The 17,797-nt window shown below is 43.6% G+C and overlaps 1 protein-coding gene across 1 annotated transcript in view; it reads left to right on the top strand.

Moving 5' to 3' along the window:
• The window catches only part of dnai1.2 (dynein, axonemal, intermediate chain 1, paralog 2), a 34,098-nt gene extending 21,966 nt beyond the window's left edge, over window positions 1-12,132 (top strand). Inside the window, exons 19-20 of the mRNA XM_029682972.2 lie at window positions 1,005-1,190; window positions 11,659-12,132. Of these exons, the coding sequence (XP_029538832.1) occupies window positions 1,005-1,190; window positions 11,659-11,760 (288 nt within the window). The 3' untranslated portion in view covers window positions 11,761-12,132. The remainder of the gene's footprint in view (window positions 1-1,004; window positions 1,191-11,658) is intronic.
• Window positions 12,133-17,797: the final 5,665 nt, after the last annotated feature.

Raw genomic sequence — 17,797 nt, 5'->3', positions numbered from 1 at the left:
CAACTATAAAGAAGAATAGAGACTTCCCAATTGTATGATATTACCATTCATTGACCTGTTTTGTATCTAATCCAGTTCCTAGCTGCTAGAAAACTTTCTATGGCATAGCCTAGATTTTGTTTTTCAAGCACTTTCACAGCAACATCAGTTTCTAAGCAGACAGACCAGAATATGAAATATTCTCGGTTAAGGTTGAAACTGTCACAATACAACCATTCGTTTTTTGTTCTATACAGTACCACTTGTCTAATGACTGCTACAATTTGTATCATTTGGATTATATTTATAGTCATTCATAGTTGTCTCATTGAGATGAAAAATCCCAATTATAGGTGATAGCAAACCTAGAGGTCAACGGCACCCCTTCTTTAGAATGTCACCGCTGGCTATGTGGGCTGCTTGCTTCGTCACTCCCGCTAATGACCAAAATACTCCCTCTACACTGTGTGTGTGTGTGTGTGTGTGTGTGTGTGTGTGTGTGTGTGTGTGTGTGTGTGTGTGTGTGTGTGTGTGTGTGTGTGTTGGTTGACATGTATTTACTGATGAATGGACCAATTTTCAGTGATGCTAAATGTCAGGAGAGGCAAGCTTTTCCTGTCAGAGTCATTTGAATAACAAGACATCGCGCACACACACACACTCTCTCAGTGTTGCGCAAACACTGGTACGAACACCAGATGGTCCGAGTTGCATCCCCACTGAGAATCTCTCTCGCTTGCCTTGCTGATTTGGTTTGTCACTCAGAGGTTCCCAGCTGGAATAGATGAGGATGGAACAACATGCGCAACTCGATTTGTTTATAGAGAATATCTCATATATTTTTCTATAAAAAACAGTATGAGTCAGCTTTCACACTCATTCCAAAAGGCAGCAGGTTCAAACATATTTCTGTTCTCCACCATTCCACATTGTATTGCTTTTCAGGTTTGACCAAATGACTCCCCTTGCATTTGCATGAGATAATCTCCCGAACTTTCTATATATCTTTTGCTTTTTTTCCTCAGGTTCATACCTTTGACCTTAGCATCAACAAATATGAGGCCATCTGCCAGCAGCCGGTGGTGGCCAAGAAAAAGACTAAGCTGACTCACATTGAGTTTAACCCCGTCTACCCCATCATCATCGTGGGAGACGACCGAGGATATGTTACCAGCCTCAAGCTCTCGCCTAACCTGCGCAAAAAACCCAAGGTAAGAGCCTAAAGAGCCCAGCAGTGCTGGTGCTGTGTCAGTAACTCTTAGCATGGTAATTTGGTATGTTAAAAAAGCATCCTTTCTTTGTTGGAATGGTGTGAGCATACCCCAACGAGAGAATGGTGTAGGTGTGGACCAGTCATTTAAAAACATTAATTTAAGTAAGCCGTTAATTGGCCAGCTCATTCTCCATGAGGAAATAGCAGGCTTTTCTTAAACAGTTTGTTTGAGATATTGAGATACAAGTTTGAGGTTTTTGAAGTGTTTTGTTTCTCTAATTTATGCTTTGGCCACAAATACAGGTATAGGGTGAGTCAATAACATTATTTGTGTGTTAGTTAACAGAAAATTAACTTTTAAAAGTGAGATTTCCACTGGACAGTTAGTTTAACAATCAAGCGCTAGTTTACCATGGATGTGTTGACTCAACAGGAAGCCATGGCACCCTATTGCCTACATTAGTATTTTGGACCAAAAGTAGTGCAGTATATATGGTAATAGGGTGCCATTTTGGCTACTTTAGATCTTTAGACCCATTTTCAGAAAGGAAAGCTAGCTCACAGTGCTACTGATGATGACAAAACGATTAGATAAGCAGTGCTCTAATGATGAGCAGTAGTTCAGTGTTTACTGATTTCAACAAAGTGAGATGAGAGTTTTTTCCCTCCTTGGAAACAAGAAGATGCAGTTTCTTCACTTCCTGATGACTTGATCTCAATGGGCCGGCCATCGATCGGGGACTAAATTGTTCATTGCCAGCCGCTGCTTAGCCGGCCCTTGTCACATGCATTTCTCATAAAGGAAAAACCTCATTTATAATCATTGGTGTGTCTAGCTGCCATAAAACACCATTGATTGAAGGCCTTTGTGCATTTGTTTATTTTCACCTCTGGAGACTCAAGTGAAAATGGATTGAGTGATATTTTATTACAGTATGGGATTGTTTGTGGCAGATATCCATTTGAGGGCAGAGCGTTCGGCCTTTTAAGGTGCTCATGTTCATTTTCATACTCTCCGTATTAATTCTTTGATAGTTGAGTAAGGCCACGTATTTTCCAGTCACTTATAATTTCATGTCATGCTGACGCATGGCCTTTCTTCAAGGAACACACTTGTTTGCATCTCAGTGCTACAATGAGACAGCAAAATGACTTCCAAAGCCAAATGCTTCTAATTGGCATCAACAATGCTCCGATAGACGAGCAGAGTATACTAAATGACAAATCACATTTCAGGGGGCGTGCGGTTATCGTGTCAAAGATGATTCACTTCCTTCGTAGCTTAAAATGACTACACTCTGCTCGCGTCATCGGTGTACTACTTGTACATTCTGTGTTTTTCATTTGAGTGGGGAAACTTTACTATTCACCTGTGGCTGTATCCCACTCTAGATATGTATCTGGCCTTTTGCATTATTCATACAGGTCTGTTGTTGTTCTACACAGCTGGGAACAGATCAAATGATTCATCATCAGCAATGCCCACACCCAACGCATAATGCAATAAATAACACTGTTATGTTGTCTCTGCTACTCTCTCCTCTAGGCCTCGAGACACACACACACACACCTCTTTCTTCTAAGTGCTTACACATAGGCCTTTGTACAATGTAAACAGTTGATTGAATCACGTGTCTAGTATGTATGGTTCAACATGGGACTACCACTCTCTCTCCCCCACTCTGTCCAATTAGCTTTGGTGGCACATCGTGAAGTAGTTGTTTGTTTGTTCATCTGTTTAATTAGATAATCCGTTTCTAAATGATCATTGTACTGTGGTGAGAATATATATATTCTCAGTTTCAGTTCTTGTTCCCTCTTGATGGCTCCACTGGAGAACATGGGGGTTAGGGTCCGGGCAATTCACGGAGTAAAACCAATTTGACACGGGAGCCTTCAGCTGTTCCCATCTTATTAGTCACACTCCCGTTGTACCCTCTGATAGTGGTGGCTAATGAGGTGTGGTGTTTATAATCACTGTGCGCTCAGTAACCACAGGCCAAGAGAAGGAGTCTCTGACATAAGGGACAACACGGACATCAGGCGTCAAGTCACGGCATATTAATTACACTCATTTTGGGGGTTAGCCACGGCTGTAGTTCCGGTACACGTCAGAGCATTTAACAGTTGGACTCTGATGTTTCTCAGTGACTAAATTAATCATTCATGGGAATCGTTGGTGTTGATGAGACCCGAGTTCTAAGCCAAGTTATATAGTTGAGGGCAAACATTTATCTGTCCAACTTCATCCCCAGCACAGCACCCTCCAGATATTTATTTAGGAGCATTGTGACAACCAGCCTCTCCCCTCCTTCTCCCGTGGCTGTCCAAAGCCACTGACAGTGAAAAGACAAAGCCTGCCCAAAACTCAATCTGTTGCCCCAGGACACAGCAGAGACATCTCTTCCTTTATATATAATATTTTTGTATTTATTTTTTACTCAGCCACATTCAAAACCTCCCTCGACCCAGATTTGTGTTCACCAGTTGAGAATCGCTGGAGTAAAAGTCACATGGATCTCGGTCATTGAGGATAGGCTAGGCTGTTTATTATATATATTGTCACGACTTCCGCCGAAGTTGGCTCCCCTGCCTGTTCGGGCGGTGCTCGGCGGTCGTCGTCAACGTCCTACTAGCCGCTACGATCCCTTTGTCGTTTGTCTGTTGGTTTTGTCTTATTAGTTTCACCTGTGCGTATTTTAGTTTAATTAGCTTCCCTATATGTAGTAGGTTGTTCCGCCCTTGTTTTGTGCGGGATTGTTTTTTTGTTACTCTGTTGGACGTGATTTTCATGTGTGTATTCTCCGGACTGTTTGGTCCTGTGTTTGGGCTGGTCTGTTCTATGCGCCCTGTATGTTGGCGTGACCGTTTTTTGGCCGGATAATAAATACTGAACCCTGCTCTCTGCGCCTGATTCCAACCCACCACTCCTAGTATCCCGTGACATATATACAGTGGGGCAAAAAAAGTATTTAGTCAGCAACCAATTGTGCAAGTTCTCCCACTTCTCCCAAAGATGAGAGAGGCCTGTAATTTTCATCATAGGTACACTTCAACTATGACAGACAAAAAAAGAATTCCAGAAAATCACATTGTAGGATTTTTAATGAATTTATTTGCAAATTATGGTGGAAAATAAGTATTTGGTCACCTACAAACAAGCAAGATTTCTGGCTCTCACAGACCTTCTTTAAGAGGCTCCTCTGTCCTCCACTCATTACACCTCTATTAATGGCACCTGTTTGAACTTGTTATCAGTATAAAAGACACCTGTCCACAACCTCAAACAGTCACACTCCAAACTCCACTATGGCCAAGACCAAAGAGCTGTCAAAGGACACCAGAAACAAAATTGTAGACCTGCACCAGGCTGGGAAGACTGAATCTGCAATAGGTAAGCAGCTTGGTTTGAAGAAATCAACTGTGGGAGCAATTATTAAATGGAAGACATACAAGACCACTGATCATTCCCTCGATCTGGGGCTCCACGCAAGATCTCACATGTGGGGTGAAAATGATCACGGTGAGCAAAAATCCCAGAACCACACGGGGGGACCTAGTGAATGACCTGCAGAGAGCTGGGACCAAAGTAACAAAGCCTACCATCAGCAAGGGCATTGAAGATGAAACGTGGCTGAGTCTTTCAGCATGACAATGATCCCAAACACACCGCCCGGGCAACGAAGGAGTGGCTTCGTAAGAAGCATTTCAAGGTCCTGGAGTGGCCTAGCCAGTCTCCAGATCTCAACTCCATAGAAAATCATTGGGAGGGAGTTGAAAGTCTGTGTTGCCCAGCAACAGCCCCAAAACATCACTGCTCTAGAGGAGATCTGCATGGAGGAATGGGCCAAAATACCAGCAGCAGTGTGTGAAAACCTTGTGAAGACTTACAGAAACGTTTGACCTCTGTCATTGCCAACAAAGGGGATATATAAACAAAGTATTGAGAAACTTTTGTTATTGACCAAATACTTATTTTCCACCATCATTTGCAAATAAATTCATTAAAAATCCTACAATGTGATTTTCTGGATTTTTGCTTCTCATTTTGTCTGTCATAGTTGAAGTTTGTCTATGATGAAAATTACAGGCCTCTCTCATATTTTTAAGTGGAGAACTTGCACAATTGGTGGCTGACGAAATACTTTTTTGCCCCACTGTCTATATATATATACATAGTACCAGTGAAAAGTTTGGACACACCTATGCATTCCAGGGTTTTTATTTATTTGTACTATTTTCTACTTTGTAGGATAATAGTGAAGACATGAAAACTATGAAATAACACATATGGAATCAGGTAGTAACCAAAAAAGTGTTAAACAAATCAAAATAAATTTTAGATTTGAGATTCTTCAAAGTAGCCACCTTTGCCTTATTGACAGCTTTGCACACTCTTGGCATTCTCTTAACCAGCTTTATGAGGTAGTCACCTGGAATACATTTCAATTAACAGGTCTGCCTTGTTAAAAGTTCATTTGTGTGATTTGTTTCCTTCTAATGCGTTTGAGCCAATCAGTTGTGTTGTGACAAGGTAGGGGTGGTATATAAAAGATAGCCCTATTTGGTAAAAGACCAAGTCCATATTATTTCAAGAACAGCTCAAATAAGCAAAGAGAAATGACAGTCCATCATTACTTTACGACGTGAAGGTCGGTCAATCCGGAAAATGTCAAGAACTTTGAAAGTTTGTTCAAGTGCAGTTGCAAAAACCATCAAGTGCTATGATGAAACTGGCTCCCATGAGGACCGCCACAGGAAAGGAAGATCCAGAGTTACCTCTGCTGCAGAGGATAAGTTCATTTAAAGTTCACCGCACCTCAGAAATTGCAGCCTAAATAAATGATTCACAGAGTTCAAGTAACAGGCACATCTCAACATCAACTGTTCAGAGGAGACTGCGTGAATCAGGACTTCATGGTCGAATTGCTGAAAAGAAACCACTACTAAAGGACACCAATAAGAAGAAGAGACTTGCTTGGGCCAAGAAACATGAGCAATGGACATTAGACCACTGGAAATCTGACCTTTGGTCTGATGAGTCCAAATTTGAGATTTTTGGTTCCAACAGCCGTGTCTTTGAGACGCAGAGTAGGTGAACGGATGACCTCCGCATATGTGGTTCCCAACATGAAGCATAAAGGAGGAGGTGTGATGGTTTGGGGGTGCTTTGCTGGTGACACTGTCAGAGATTTATTTAAAATACAAGGCAATCTTAACCAGTATGGCTACCACAGCATTCTGCAGCAATACACCATCCCATCTGGTTTGCACTTAGTGGGACTATCATTTGTTTTTCAACAGGACAATGACCCAAAACACACCTCTAGGCTGTGTAAGGGCTATTTGACCAAGGAGAGTGATTGAATGCTGCATCAGATGACCTGGCCTCCATAATCCCCCGACCTCAACCCAATTTAGATGGTTTGGAATCAGTTGGACCACAGAGTGAAGGAAAAGTAGCCAACAAGTGCTCAGCATATGTGGGATCTCCTTCAAGACTGTTGGAAAAGCATTCCTCGTGAAGCTGGTTGAGAGAATGAGTGTGCAAAGCTGTCATCAAGGCAAAGGGTGGCTACTTTGAAGAATCTCAACTACAGTTGAAGTCGGAAGTTTACATACACCTTATCCAAATACATTTTAACTCAGTTTTTCACAATTACTGACATTTTATCCTAGTAAAAATTCTTAGGCCAGTCCATTCCCATGGACGTTGGAGCACTGGACGGGTGCTCTATAAGCCAAGTCACCCATAACACCACTCCCATCCACCTATAGGTGTCAGGGAACCACAGCGAGGCTATTCGGTTCCTGCTCATCAAGTCCCCTCTGATTCCCGTGGTATTGGGATTCTCCTGGCTCCAATGACACAATCCCCTCATTAACTGGTCTACTGGTGCCATCATAGGCTGGAGCCCATTCTGCCACGCCCATTGACTGAAGTAAGCGCAACCTGCCCCGGGACGTCTTCCTGGGGGCTCGGAAGGTGACCAGACCATCCTGGTTCATCCGGACCCAACCTGTCAATTCGTGGTGGAGGTGGGGGGGCTGTCCTGTCCCAGCGTTCTGCCCTTGACCTCAAGCTACATCCTTGCGCCCTCTCCCATCGCCTCAAAGCCACGGAAAGGAACTACAATGTAGGGAATCGGGAGCTTCTCACGGTGAAGATGGTGTTGGAGGAATGGAGACACTGGCTGGAGGGGGCGGAACATCCGTTCATCGCGTGGACTGACCACAAGAACCTAGAGTATCTCCGCAACGCCAAGCGCCTCAACTCCAGGCAAGCCAGATGGGCCCTGCTTTTCACACGGTTCAACTTCTCCCTCTTGTACTGGCCAGGATCCAAGAATGTCAAGCCGGATGCACTGTCCCGCCGCTATAGCCCCATGACTACTACCCTGGAACCCGAGACCATCCTTCCTACCTCATGCCTAGTGACGGCACTCAGCTGGGGAATAGGGAAGCAGGTTCGTGAGGCACTGCGTTCCCAGCCAAACCCCGGGGGGGGCCCTGATGACCGGATGTTCATTCCCGACACTATCCTCTCCGCGGTCCTGGAGGGGCCCACTCTTCTAGGCTGGCCTGCCACCCGGGAGCCCGTCGGACCCTGGCCTTTGTGCAACAGCGCCTTTGGTGGTTGTTCCATGGTCCCAGTCGTGTCCACATCCGTCGCCGCTTGCACAGTTTGTGCACAGAACAAGACTCTTCGGCAAGCTCCGACTAGTCTCCTCCATCCTCTGCCTGTCCCCCACCATCCCTGGTCTTACATCTCCCTGGACTTTGTCATGGGTCTTCCTCCAACTGATGGCAACACCGCCATCCTGACCGTGGTGGATCAGTTCTCTAAAGCCGCCCACTTCATTCCTCTCCCCAAACTACCATCTGTCAAAGAGACGGCCCAGCTCATGGTGTTGCACGTCTTCCGGATCCATTTTCTGCACCCTCATTGGGTCGTTGGCCAGCCTGTCCTCCGGGTTCCACCCCTTGTCCAACGGCCAGTCGGAGCAAGCCAACCAGGACCTCGAGACCACCCTGCGCTGCCTGGTCTCTGCCAAACCCACCACCTGGAGCCAGCAGTTAGTGTGCGTCGAATATGCCCGCAACACCCTTCCCTGCTCTGCCACGGGCCTATCTCCCTTTGAGTGTTCCCTGGGGTATCAGCCCCCACTCTTCCCTGAGCAGGAAGAGGAGGTCGGCATACCTTCTGCCCAGATGTTTGTCTGCCACTGTTGTCATACCTGGAAGAGAGCCTGGAGGAGGGCCCTCCTCAAGACCACCTCCAGGTATCGACGACAAGCGGATCGCCATCGGACCCCGGCTCTCCGGTATCGTCTCGGGTTGAAGGTATGGCTCTGGGATCTGTCCCCTCTGGATCTGCCCCTCCGGGTGGAGTCTCGCAAACTTTCCCCCCGGTTTATCGGCCCTTTCCTCATCTCCAAGGTCAATTAGCCCCTTTGCTGTTCATCTTCTGTTGCACCGTACCCTTCGTATACGCCCCACCTTTCATGTGTCCCATATCAAGCCTGTGTTTCACAGTCCCTTGTCATCCATTTCCAGGCCCACCCCTACTCCCCGGGCCTTCGATGGCCATCCGGCGTACACGGTGAGATGCCTCCTGAGGGTTCGACCATGGGGCGGGGTTTTCCAGTACCTGGTTGACTTGGAGGGTTATTGCCCAGAGGAGAGGTGCTGGGTCCCTGCTAGAGACATCCTGGACCCAGCCCTCATCGCTGACTTCAACCTCCGGCACCCCGGTCAACCTGGTATGCGCCCAGGTAGGACGTCAGGTGTCGCCCCTAGAGGAGGGTGAGGGGAGTACTTTCACGCCCTGATCTGTTTCACCTGTCTTTGTGATTGTCTCCACCCCCCTCCAGGTGTCACCCATCTTTCCCATGATCCCCTGTGTATTTATACCTGTGTTCTCTGTTTTGTCTGTTGCCAGTTCGTCTTGTTTGTCAATCTTACCAGCATTCGTCCTGTCAGCTCCTGTCTTTTCCCAGACTCTTTTTTTCTCTCGCCCTCCTGGTTTTTGACCCTTGCTTGTCCTGACCCTGAGCCTGCCTGCTGTCATGTACCTTTGCCTCTGTTGCTATAATAAACGTTGTTATTTTGACACAGTCTGCATCTGGGTCTTACCTTATCCTGATTTCAAGTAAAAGTGAATGTCACCCAGTAAAATACTACTTGGGTAATAGTCCAAATGTATTTGGTTTTAAATATACTTAAGTATCAAAAGTAAATGTAATTGCAAAAATATACTTAAGTATCAAAATTAAAAGTATTAATCATTGCAAATAGCTTATATTAAGCAAACCAGATGGAACAATTTTCTTGTTTTTATTTATTTACAGATAGCCAGGGGCACACTCCAACACTCAGACATCATTTACAAACAAAGCATGTGTTTAGTGAATCCGCAAAATCTGAGGCAGTAGGGATGATAAGTGCGTGAATTGGACCATTTTCCTGTCCTGCTAAGCATTGAAAATGTAATGAGTAATTTGTGTGTCAGGGAAAATGTATGGAGTAATAAGTACGTTCTTTTCTTTAGGAATGTAGTGAAGTAAAGGTGAAAGTTGTCAAAAATATAAATAGTAAAGTACTTTTTTTTTTTTTTTTTTTTACATATACCCCAAAAAATGATTTATTGTAGTACATTAATGTATTTTTACTTTAGTACTTTACATCACTGTGACTAAAATCCAGGAAGAACAAGTGTAGACATGATAATGATCCTATATTTTTTAAATTTAATTTAACATCTTAACAATTTTTCTTCAATCACAGTATTATTAGCAGAGGTATTTAGCGAATTTGCTTGATTTTGTGATCACAAACCAGTGACCTTAACATTATTCATAAAAAATATTGGCAAAATTGAATTATTGACAATGAAAAATGTTTGACTGTTGTCATATTATTGGTACATTTACTATCAATATAGCATCAAAAATAGTTTTCCAGCTTGCATTTTGGCAAAACATTATTTGCAATGTGAATATTGGATTGCGACTGAGACAACCTGGTTAAATTTGGGTCCCGAGGAAAAACCAATTGAGAACCACTGTTCTACAGTATATCTATCTGCATGCCCTGTAACGTTGCACCCTCCTGAACAAGCCACTGATTTAGGAGCCTATGCGTATTATTAGTCTGCAATGCAGTACTGGGGTCTCATCTATATGCATAACCTCTCAACATTGAGAGAAATCCTATTGAAATAGGTAGGACAAGTGCTATGATTTGAAGATCTCTGTCCCATGCATGCCGACAAGATAAGCTCCCCCTCGGTAAAAGCTTTCTAAAAAAGGTTATGAATGAGATGTATTTTTTCAAGGCCAGTCAGCTATCTACTCACTGTACCACTGCCTAAATCAGGTCCTCCACTACAGCATCAAGTCATCTGTAGCATTTTTGCAAAATATATTTTTGTAGTCTGTGAATATTGCAGCGCTCTGTCACTGAATTTCCATAAATTCAATATTAGACCACCATGTTTAACTGCTGTGTGTGTGTGTGAAGGTCCCTGTGCTATAACACTCTACAGCACAGCCCTGTGAGCTTTGAGGATCCCTATAATATAGTATACTGTAGTGCTGTTGTATGAGGGGTGGAGCAGGAAGCAGGAATGGGATGGGTGGAGAAAGATGGATCTCACTCCACTACTTATCATCTCTGCCCATTCAGCTTTCTCTCTCTCTCCCGTATCTATCAGATATGATGAAATGCCTTAGAGAGAGGGAGCATATTTAAACAGATAGGGGAATATTTTAATTTAGATACTATGTCGGGTCTGCCCACCTGTCCTCGCACTTCTACCTTGCAACTTCTAGAAACAGCATTAGTGTTTTTCAAGAGTGTTAAAGCACTCTGTGCATGACATGTACCGCAATGCATGTTGGATTGAATCATACCCTTCCTTAGTCCTTACCAGTTAACAAGGTTGGGCAAGGACCACTGAAAATAACCAGCGCTCTCGAGTAAATAATCCAAAGGATGCTAATTCAATTAAAGTCTCACCCCAGGATACACAGTGTTCCATCAGCCAGGTCGGTAACCATAGTGATGATAATCTCAGATAAGGAGGAGGTACTCCCAGGGAGAAATGATGAACCTCCAGAACAGCATGGGAGAAGTGCCAGGTGGCCACATTACCACCGGACACCATGTTGGACCACTTCCTTTACCTCTTGTTGGCCACGTTTGAAGTCAACAATGGATGAGTTTTAACTGCCAATAACACATTCCATATTGGAAGTTGCACGCTCTGCAAGTCTGCCTTTTTCTAATTTCTTAGTCTCCGGAAAGAAAGGCTTTTATTGGATTGCATTTCTCCAGGTCTTTTATCTTGCCTTTGTTTACCATCCCTTCCTTCCCAGCTTGTTTTCAGTGTATGTTTTTCTTCATTAAGGTCAAGTTGTTTCCCCTGCAGTATTTGACATGTGTGCTACTGTGTCTCTCACCAGGAGAAGAAGGGTCAGGAGCTGCCCAAGGGGCCTGAGGTGGAGATCGCCAAGATGGAGAAGCTGCTGAGTTTACTGCGGGAGCCAGAGAACAGCAATGCTTAGAAACTATGACAACACCATGCAGGACTGTAGTCGCCCACTATTTTTACTACTGCACTCCAGTTATAAACCCACCACCATCATGCCTTATTACTACTGTCTTCTGTCTTCTAAAGCTGCATACTAAAGCCACCGTTCCTTCCCATGTTGAAGTATAGTGCGGTCTATTGAATCTGTGCAATCTAGCCTACTGTTTTTCTCACTCTTGCGCTGTGCACTATACTAAACATATAGATAGTCAGTGTGCAACCAGCAACATCTCCTTTACCTGATGCGGCAAAACCACTCAAGCTTTGGGTTATATTTTCTTTGTTTTGGAAAACAGAGTAGCTCAGTTTGTTTGGAAATATTCATAAAAAATATTTATCATTCCAATGTCTGGCACGTCTTGTTATTTTTGTTGTGAAGGGGAAGAGATGCTATGTCCTCGTCAGAACAAGTCACATAATAGGAGTTGTAGGAGTGCTGTCCTACAACAATGTGTGGGCTGTCATTGACACTGTACCAAAGGAGGTTAGTACTGAGAGGACCACATTTTAAGAGGACAAAGTGAACAAAGCCTCTAAGCTCCTTACATAACACTTAGTATGCTTCTCTCACAGACCACTGCTATGTATGAGTGACCATGACGCACACTCCACACAGCTCGCTGTTACCGTCAATACACACAGGCTTGTTTTTCTTCGCAAGAAAATGTCTGAAATTAGAAGCATTTAGAAGCTTTGGAGAAGTCCAGTCATTCAGAGAAGTCTGGTCCAGTCCTCAGACACTCAAGGTTCTAGCCTCTTTGACTCCACATGAATTAACCTTGTGTTAAACCATGTGTCTTTGACCTCACTAAGTTGTGTGTAAGTGTGTGTGTGTATAACACATTCAAGCCTGCATTCCGTTATACATGTCAGTACTATCAAAGACCAAGAAGATCAAAAACGGACTGTAACAGTTGAGTTATTGATGCCAACTTGTCTCTGAGACACATTTTTAACTGTTACAGGTTGTTTCATTCATTCAGCTGCTGAAGTTAAGAGGAACAGTTATACTTTGATTTTTAAGAGGGCCAGTGGGTGCTGTCTGCTTGACAGTTGACATGCAGTTAGAGCCAATTTGTCTGGCGCCCATTCCTCTACTAGCCAGTTGGCTAGTAGAGATCAGTCTATTCGGTCTACTATACAGGGGATCAGTCTATTCCTCTACTATACAGTACCTCCCGGAGCATTTAATATACTTTGTGGTGCTCACTCTCTCTAGCTGCCAGTCAGGAGGTCAGCAAGTACTTGTGTTCGCTGCTCTGTTGCGGCTGCCCAGCGGGAACAGCCAGCACTGGCATCCTCTCCTGGCTGGAGGGCACCTTGCAGGCCCTGTAGATGATGAGGAAGAGGACAAGGAGGAGGATGGCCACCAGGGCATTGCAGGCGATGGCCACCACAGCTGCCGTGGACAGCCCCAGTCTCTCCCCGGACTCCATGACACAAACCAAATGAGCTGAGTCAACTGAAACAAGTCACCCAACACTAGAGTGGGCTCTCTTTAACTGTAGTCTCAGCGTAAGAGTATATGGTGTGAATCTATTGAAATATCTGTGGGTGGGTAGACTGGCACCAACTAGAATGATTCTAGAGCTCTTGATGCTGTGATACTTGTGCAGGACAGATGATGTCAGTATGATATAATTAAAAAAAAATATATATATATAGTTCCTCGACTCAAGCTCCCCATCAAAAATGTAACAACTGCTTTTAAGCTTTTAACTTGCTCCAAGGCTTCATCTTCGCTTTCATTCTTGTAATACTGAAGCACAACCTTTAAAATATTAATATATTAGAGTAAAGTATCAGTCCCAGAAAGCAGTCTATGCTTTCATTTTGGGGAAAAAATGTAATTCAACCCTCGATTTTCCTTACCAAAAAATTGATTTCTTCTAATGATACAGCACTGTATATTGGAGAGATTTTGTTATGTCCTATAGTTCTCAAATCTCTCTATTTTGTCTGGAGTAAGTCTTCACCACCGCCCCTGCTATGTCTCAGAGTCAATCAGGGCCCAGTCATCAGGACCCCAAGGGTCAAACCGCTGCAGCTGGCTCTCCATGATGATGATCCACAGTGATGTTGGTACATCCTGGACATGTGTGTGAGGCGGACGGCTCTCCGCAGGTTGGCTACAACGGTTGGCTTTACAGTGGTTGCCCTGCAACAGAAAACATTTGAGAAATGTTAGGAGGTGGAGAAAAAAGCCTGTCAGAAAACAAATGTATTTTTGATGCACAATGCAGTCCGTTCATTGTAGCCTTTAGACATTCCATATTGCTCGTTTTGTCCCACTTACATGTAACATCTGCTCCCTTATCTGTAAATGATCCACTCAGCAACTTTACATCCCTGGGACATACCACATTCTGATGTTCTGAATGCAGCTTATGAGTAGTGAAATTGGAAAGCTGCTCTTATGCTCTTAACATTTGCATACCTATGCATTTTTATAAATGTTCTTGAAAAGTATCATTAAGCATGTATTAGGTAACATTTGTTTACATAGAGGGCATCACAAATTGCACCATGTTTCATATATAGTGCACTACTACTATGTGCCAGGCATATTGTTAAGCACTATGAAGGGGAATATGGTGCCATTTGGGACGCAGACATACTGTACATATGTTCTTACACATGATTTATATTTAACACATTTGTTTTAGGGTTGTCACTATACCAGTATCGTGATACTACGATACCTGATTTTCCAGGGCAAAAAGGAAAACACGAAGCAGACCCCATTCTTTGGTCCTTTTAAAAAACCTACTGTATGTAAAATATTGTGTGCTATACAGTGCCTTGCAAAAGTATTCATCCCCCTTGGCATTTTTCCTATATCGTTGCATTACAACCTGTAATTGAAATCGATTTGTATTTGGATTTCATGTAATGGACATACACAAAATTGTCCAAATCGGTGAATTGAAATGAAAAAAATTCTTACAAATAAAAACGTAAAAGTGGTGCGTGCATATGTATTCACTCCCTTTACTATGAATCCCCTAAATAAGATCTGGTGCCACCAATTACCTTCAGAAGTCACATAATTAGTTAAATAAAGTCCACCTGTGTGCAATCTAAGTGTCACATGATCTCAGTATATATACACCTGTTATGAAAGGCCAGAGAGTCTGCAACACCACTATGCAAGGGGCACCACCAAGCAAGCGGCACCATGAAGACCAAGGAGCTCTCCAAACAGATCAGGGACAAAGTTGTGGAGAAATACAGATCAGGGTTGGGTTATAGAAAAATATCAGAAACTTTGAACATCCCATGGAGCACCATCAAATCCATTATTTAAAAAAATGGAAAGAATATGGCACCACAACAAACCTGCCAAGAGAGGGCCACCCACCAAAACTCACAGACCAGGCAAGGAGGGCATTAATCAGAGAGGCAACAAAGAGACCAAAGACAACCCTGAAGGAGCTGCAAAGCTCCACAGCGGAGATTTGAGTATCTGTCCATAGGACCACGAAGCTGTACACTCCACAGAGCTGGGCTTTACGGAAGAGGGGTCAGAAAAAGCCAATGCTTAAAGAAAAGAATAAGCCAACACGTTTGGTGTTTGCCAAAAGGCATGTGGGAGACTCCCCAAACATATGGAAGAAGGTACTCTGGTCAGATGAGACATAAATGTAGCTTTTTGCATCTAGGAAAACGCTATGTCTGGGGCAAACCCAACACCTCTCATCACCCTGAGAACAACATCCCACAGTGAAGCATGGTGGTGGCAGCATCATGCTGTGGGGATGTTTTTCATCGGCAGGGAAACTGGTCAAAATTGAAGGAATGATGGATGGAGCTAAATACAGGGGCATTCTTGAACGAAACATGTTTCAGTCTTCCAGAGATTTGAGACTGGGACGGAGGTTCACCTTCCAGCAGTTGCTAAAGCAACCCTCAACTGGTTTAAGGGGAAACTTTTTAAATTTATTGGAATGGCCTAGTCAAAGCCCAGACCTCAATCCAATTGAGAATCTGTAGTATGACTTAAAGATTGCTGTACACCAGCGGAACCCATCCAACTTGAAGGAGCTGGAGCAGTTTTGCCATGAAGAATGGGCAAAAATCCCAGTGGCTAGATGTGCCAAGCTTATAGAGACATACCCCAAGAGACTTGCAGCTGTAATTGCTGCAAAAGGTGGCTCTACAAAGTATTGACTTTGGGGGGTGTATAGTTATGCACACTCAAGTTCAGTTTTTTTGTCTTATTTCTTGTTTGTTTCACAATAAAAAATATTTTGCATCTTCAAAGTGGGAGGCATGTTGTGTAAATGAAATGATACAAACCCTCAAAAAATCTGTTTTAATTCCAGGTTGTAAGGCAACAAAATAGGAAAAATGTGAAGGGGGTTAATACTTTAGAAAGCCACTGTAGCTTGGAAAAGGAACACGAATCTTGGGGACAACGTAAGGATGCTTGTTTCCAACATTTTTCTCAGGAAATCTAGTCCTCTTCATGTTTCGTTTCCTTGCCACGATTTTGCGAGTATGGTATCGTGACAACCCTATTTTGTTTACCTGTACATTTTTAATTTCAAGCTTGAAATGCTTTAGCAGATATTCCATGGCTAGATACTAGTGGCAGGGAGATGCATGGAGTGTAGTTTTCAGAATAAGTTTAACGGTTGACTCCATGACATCATCATACACAGTGGGGCAACTTCCTGCTTACGGACCTCAACAACAACATAATATTTCAAGAAGTGACACAATTTTCACCCTGCCAACACGAAGCAGGAAGAAAAATGATTTTACCAAAGGATACAAATAAAGAGTTTGGAGAGAGAGATGAGTAAGAAAATAGGTTCAGATACAAAGATAATCTATTGTGCAACAAACACATGCATGCTCGGACATACACACACCTACCGACCGTTACTGTAAAACAGATACTCACACTTATCCACTATTAAACCGTGATGTGCTAGAGCCGGATCATATACAGTGCCTTCGGAAAGTACCCCTTGACCTTTTCCACATTTTGTTAGCCTTCTTCTAAAATGTATTAACACGTTTTTTTCCCCTCATCAATCAACACACAATAACCCAGAATGACATTGCCAAAACAGGTTTATAGAAAGTTTTGCTAATTTATAAATAACCATTCACTCAGTAATTTTACGTAAGTATTCAGACCCTTTACTCAGTACTTTGTTGGAGCACCTTTGGCAGCAATTACAGCCTCAAGTCTTTTTCTGTATGTCGCTACAAACTTGGCACACTTGTATTTGGGGAGTTTCTCCCATTCTTCTCTGCAGATCCTCTCATGCTCTGTCAGGTTGGATGGGGAGCATCGCTGCACAACTATTTTCTCGTCTCTCCAGAGATGTTCGATCGGGTTCAAGTCCGGGCTCTGTCTGGGCCACACAAGGACATTGAGACTTGTGCTTAGGGTCATCAGCTTCCTATTTCTCAACAAGGCATCCTTCACTCATGCTGCCAAACATGCTGCCAAACATGACTATCCTATCGATCCTTGACTTCACAATGTCATTTATAAAATAGCTTCCAACACTCTACTCAGCAAATTAGATGCAGTCTATCACAGTGCCATCCATTTTATCACCAAAGCCCCATATACTACCCACCACTGCAACCTCTATGCTCTCGTTGGCTGGCCCTTGCTTCATATTCGTCGCCAAACCCACTGGCTCCAGGTCATCTATAAGTCTTTGCTAGGTAAAGACCCGCCTTATCTCAGCTCACTGGTCACCATAGCAGCACCCACCCGTAGCACGCGCTCAAGCAGGTATATTTTACTGGTCACCCCCAAAGCCAACTCCTCCTTTGGCCGCCTTTCCTTCCAGTTCTCTGCTGTCAATGACTGGAATGAATTGCAAAATCACTGAAGCTGGAGACTCATATTTCCCTCACTAACTTTAAGCATCAGCTGTCAGAGCAGCTTACATATCATTGCACCTGTACATAGCCCATCTGTAAATAGCCCACCCAACTACCTCATCCCCATATTGTTTGTTTTTTGCTCCTTTGCACCCCAG

Source organism: Oncorhynchus nerka, linkage group LG15 (assembly GCF_034236695.1).
Source record: "Oncorhynchus nerka isolate Pitt River linkage group LG15, Oner_Uvic_2.0, whole genome shotgun sequence".
Taxonomy (NCBI): domain Eukaryota; kingdom Metazoa; phylum Chordata; class Actinopteri; order Salmoniformes; family Salmonidae; genus Oncorhynchus; species Oncorhynchus nerka.
Note: the sequence above shows the minus strand (reverse complement) of the source record. Positions and strands in the feature narration are given on the sequence as shown.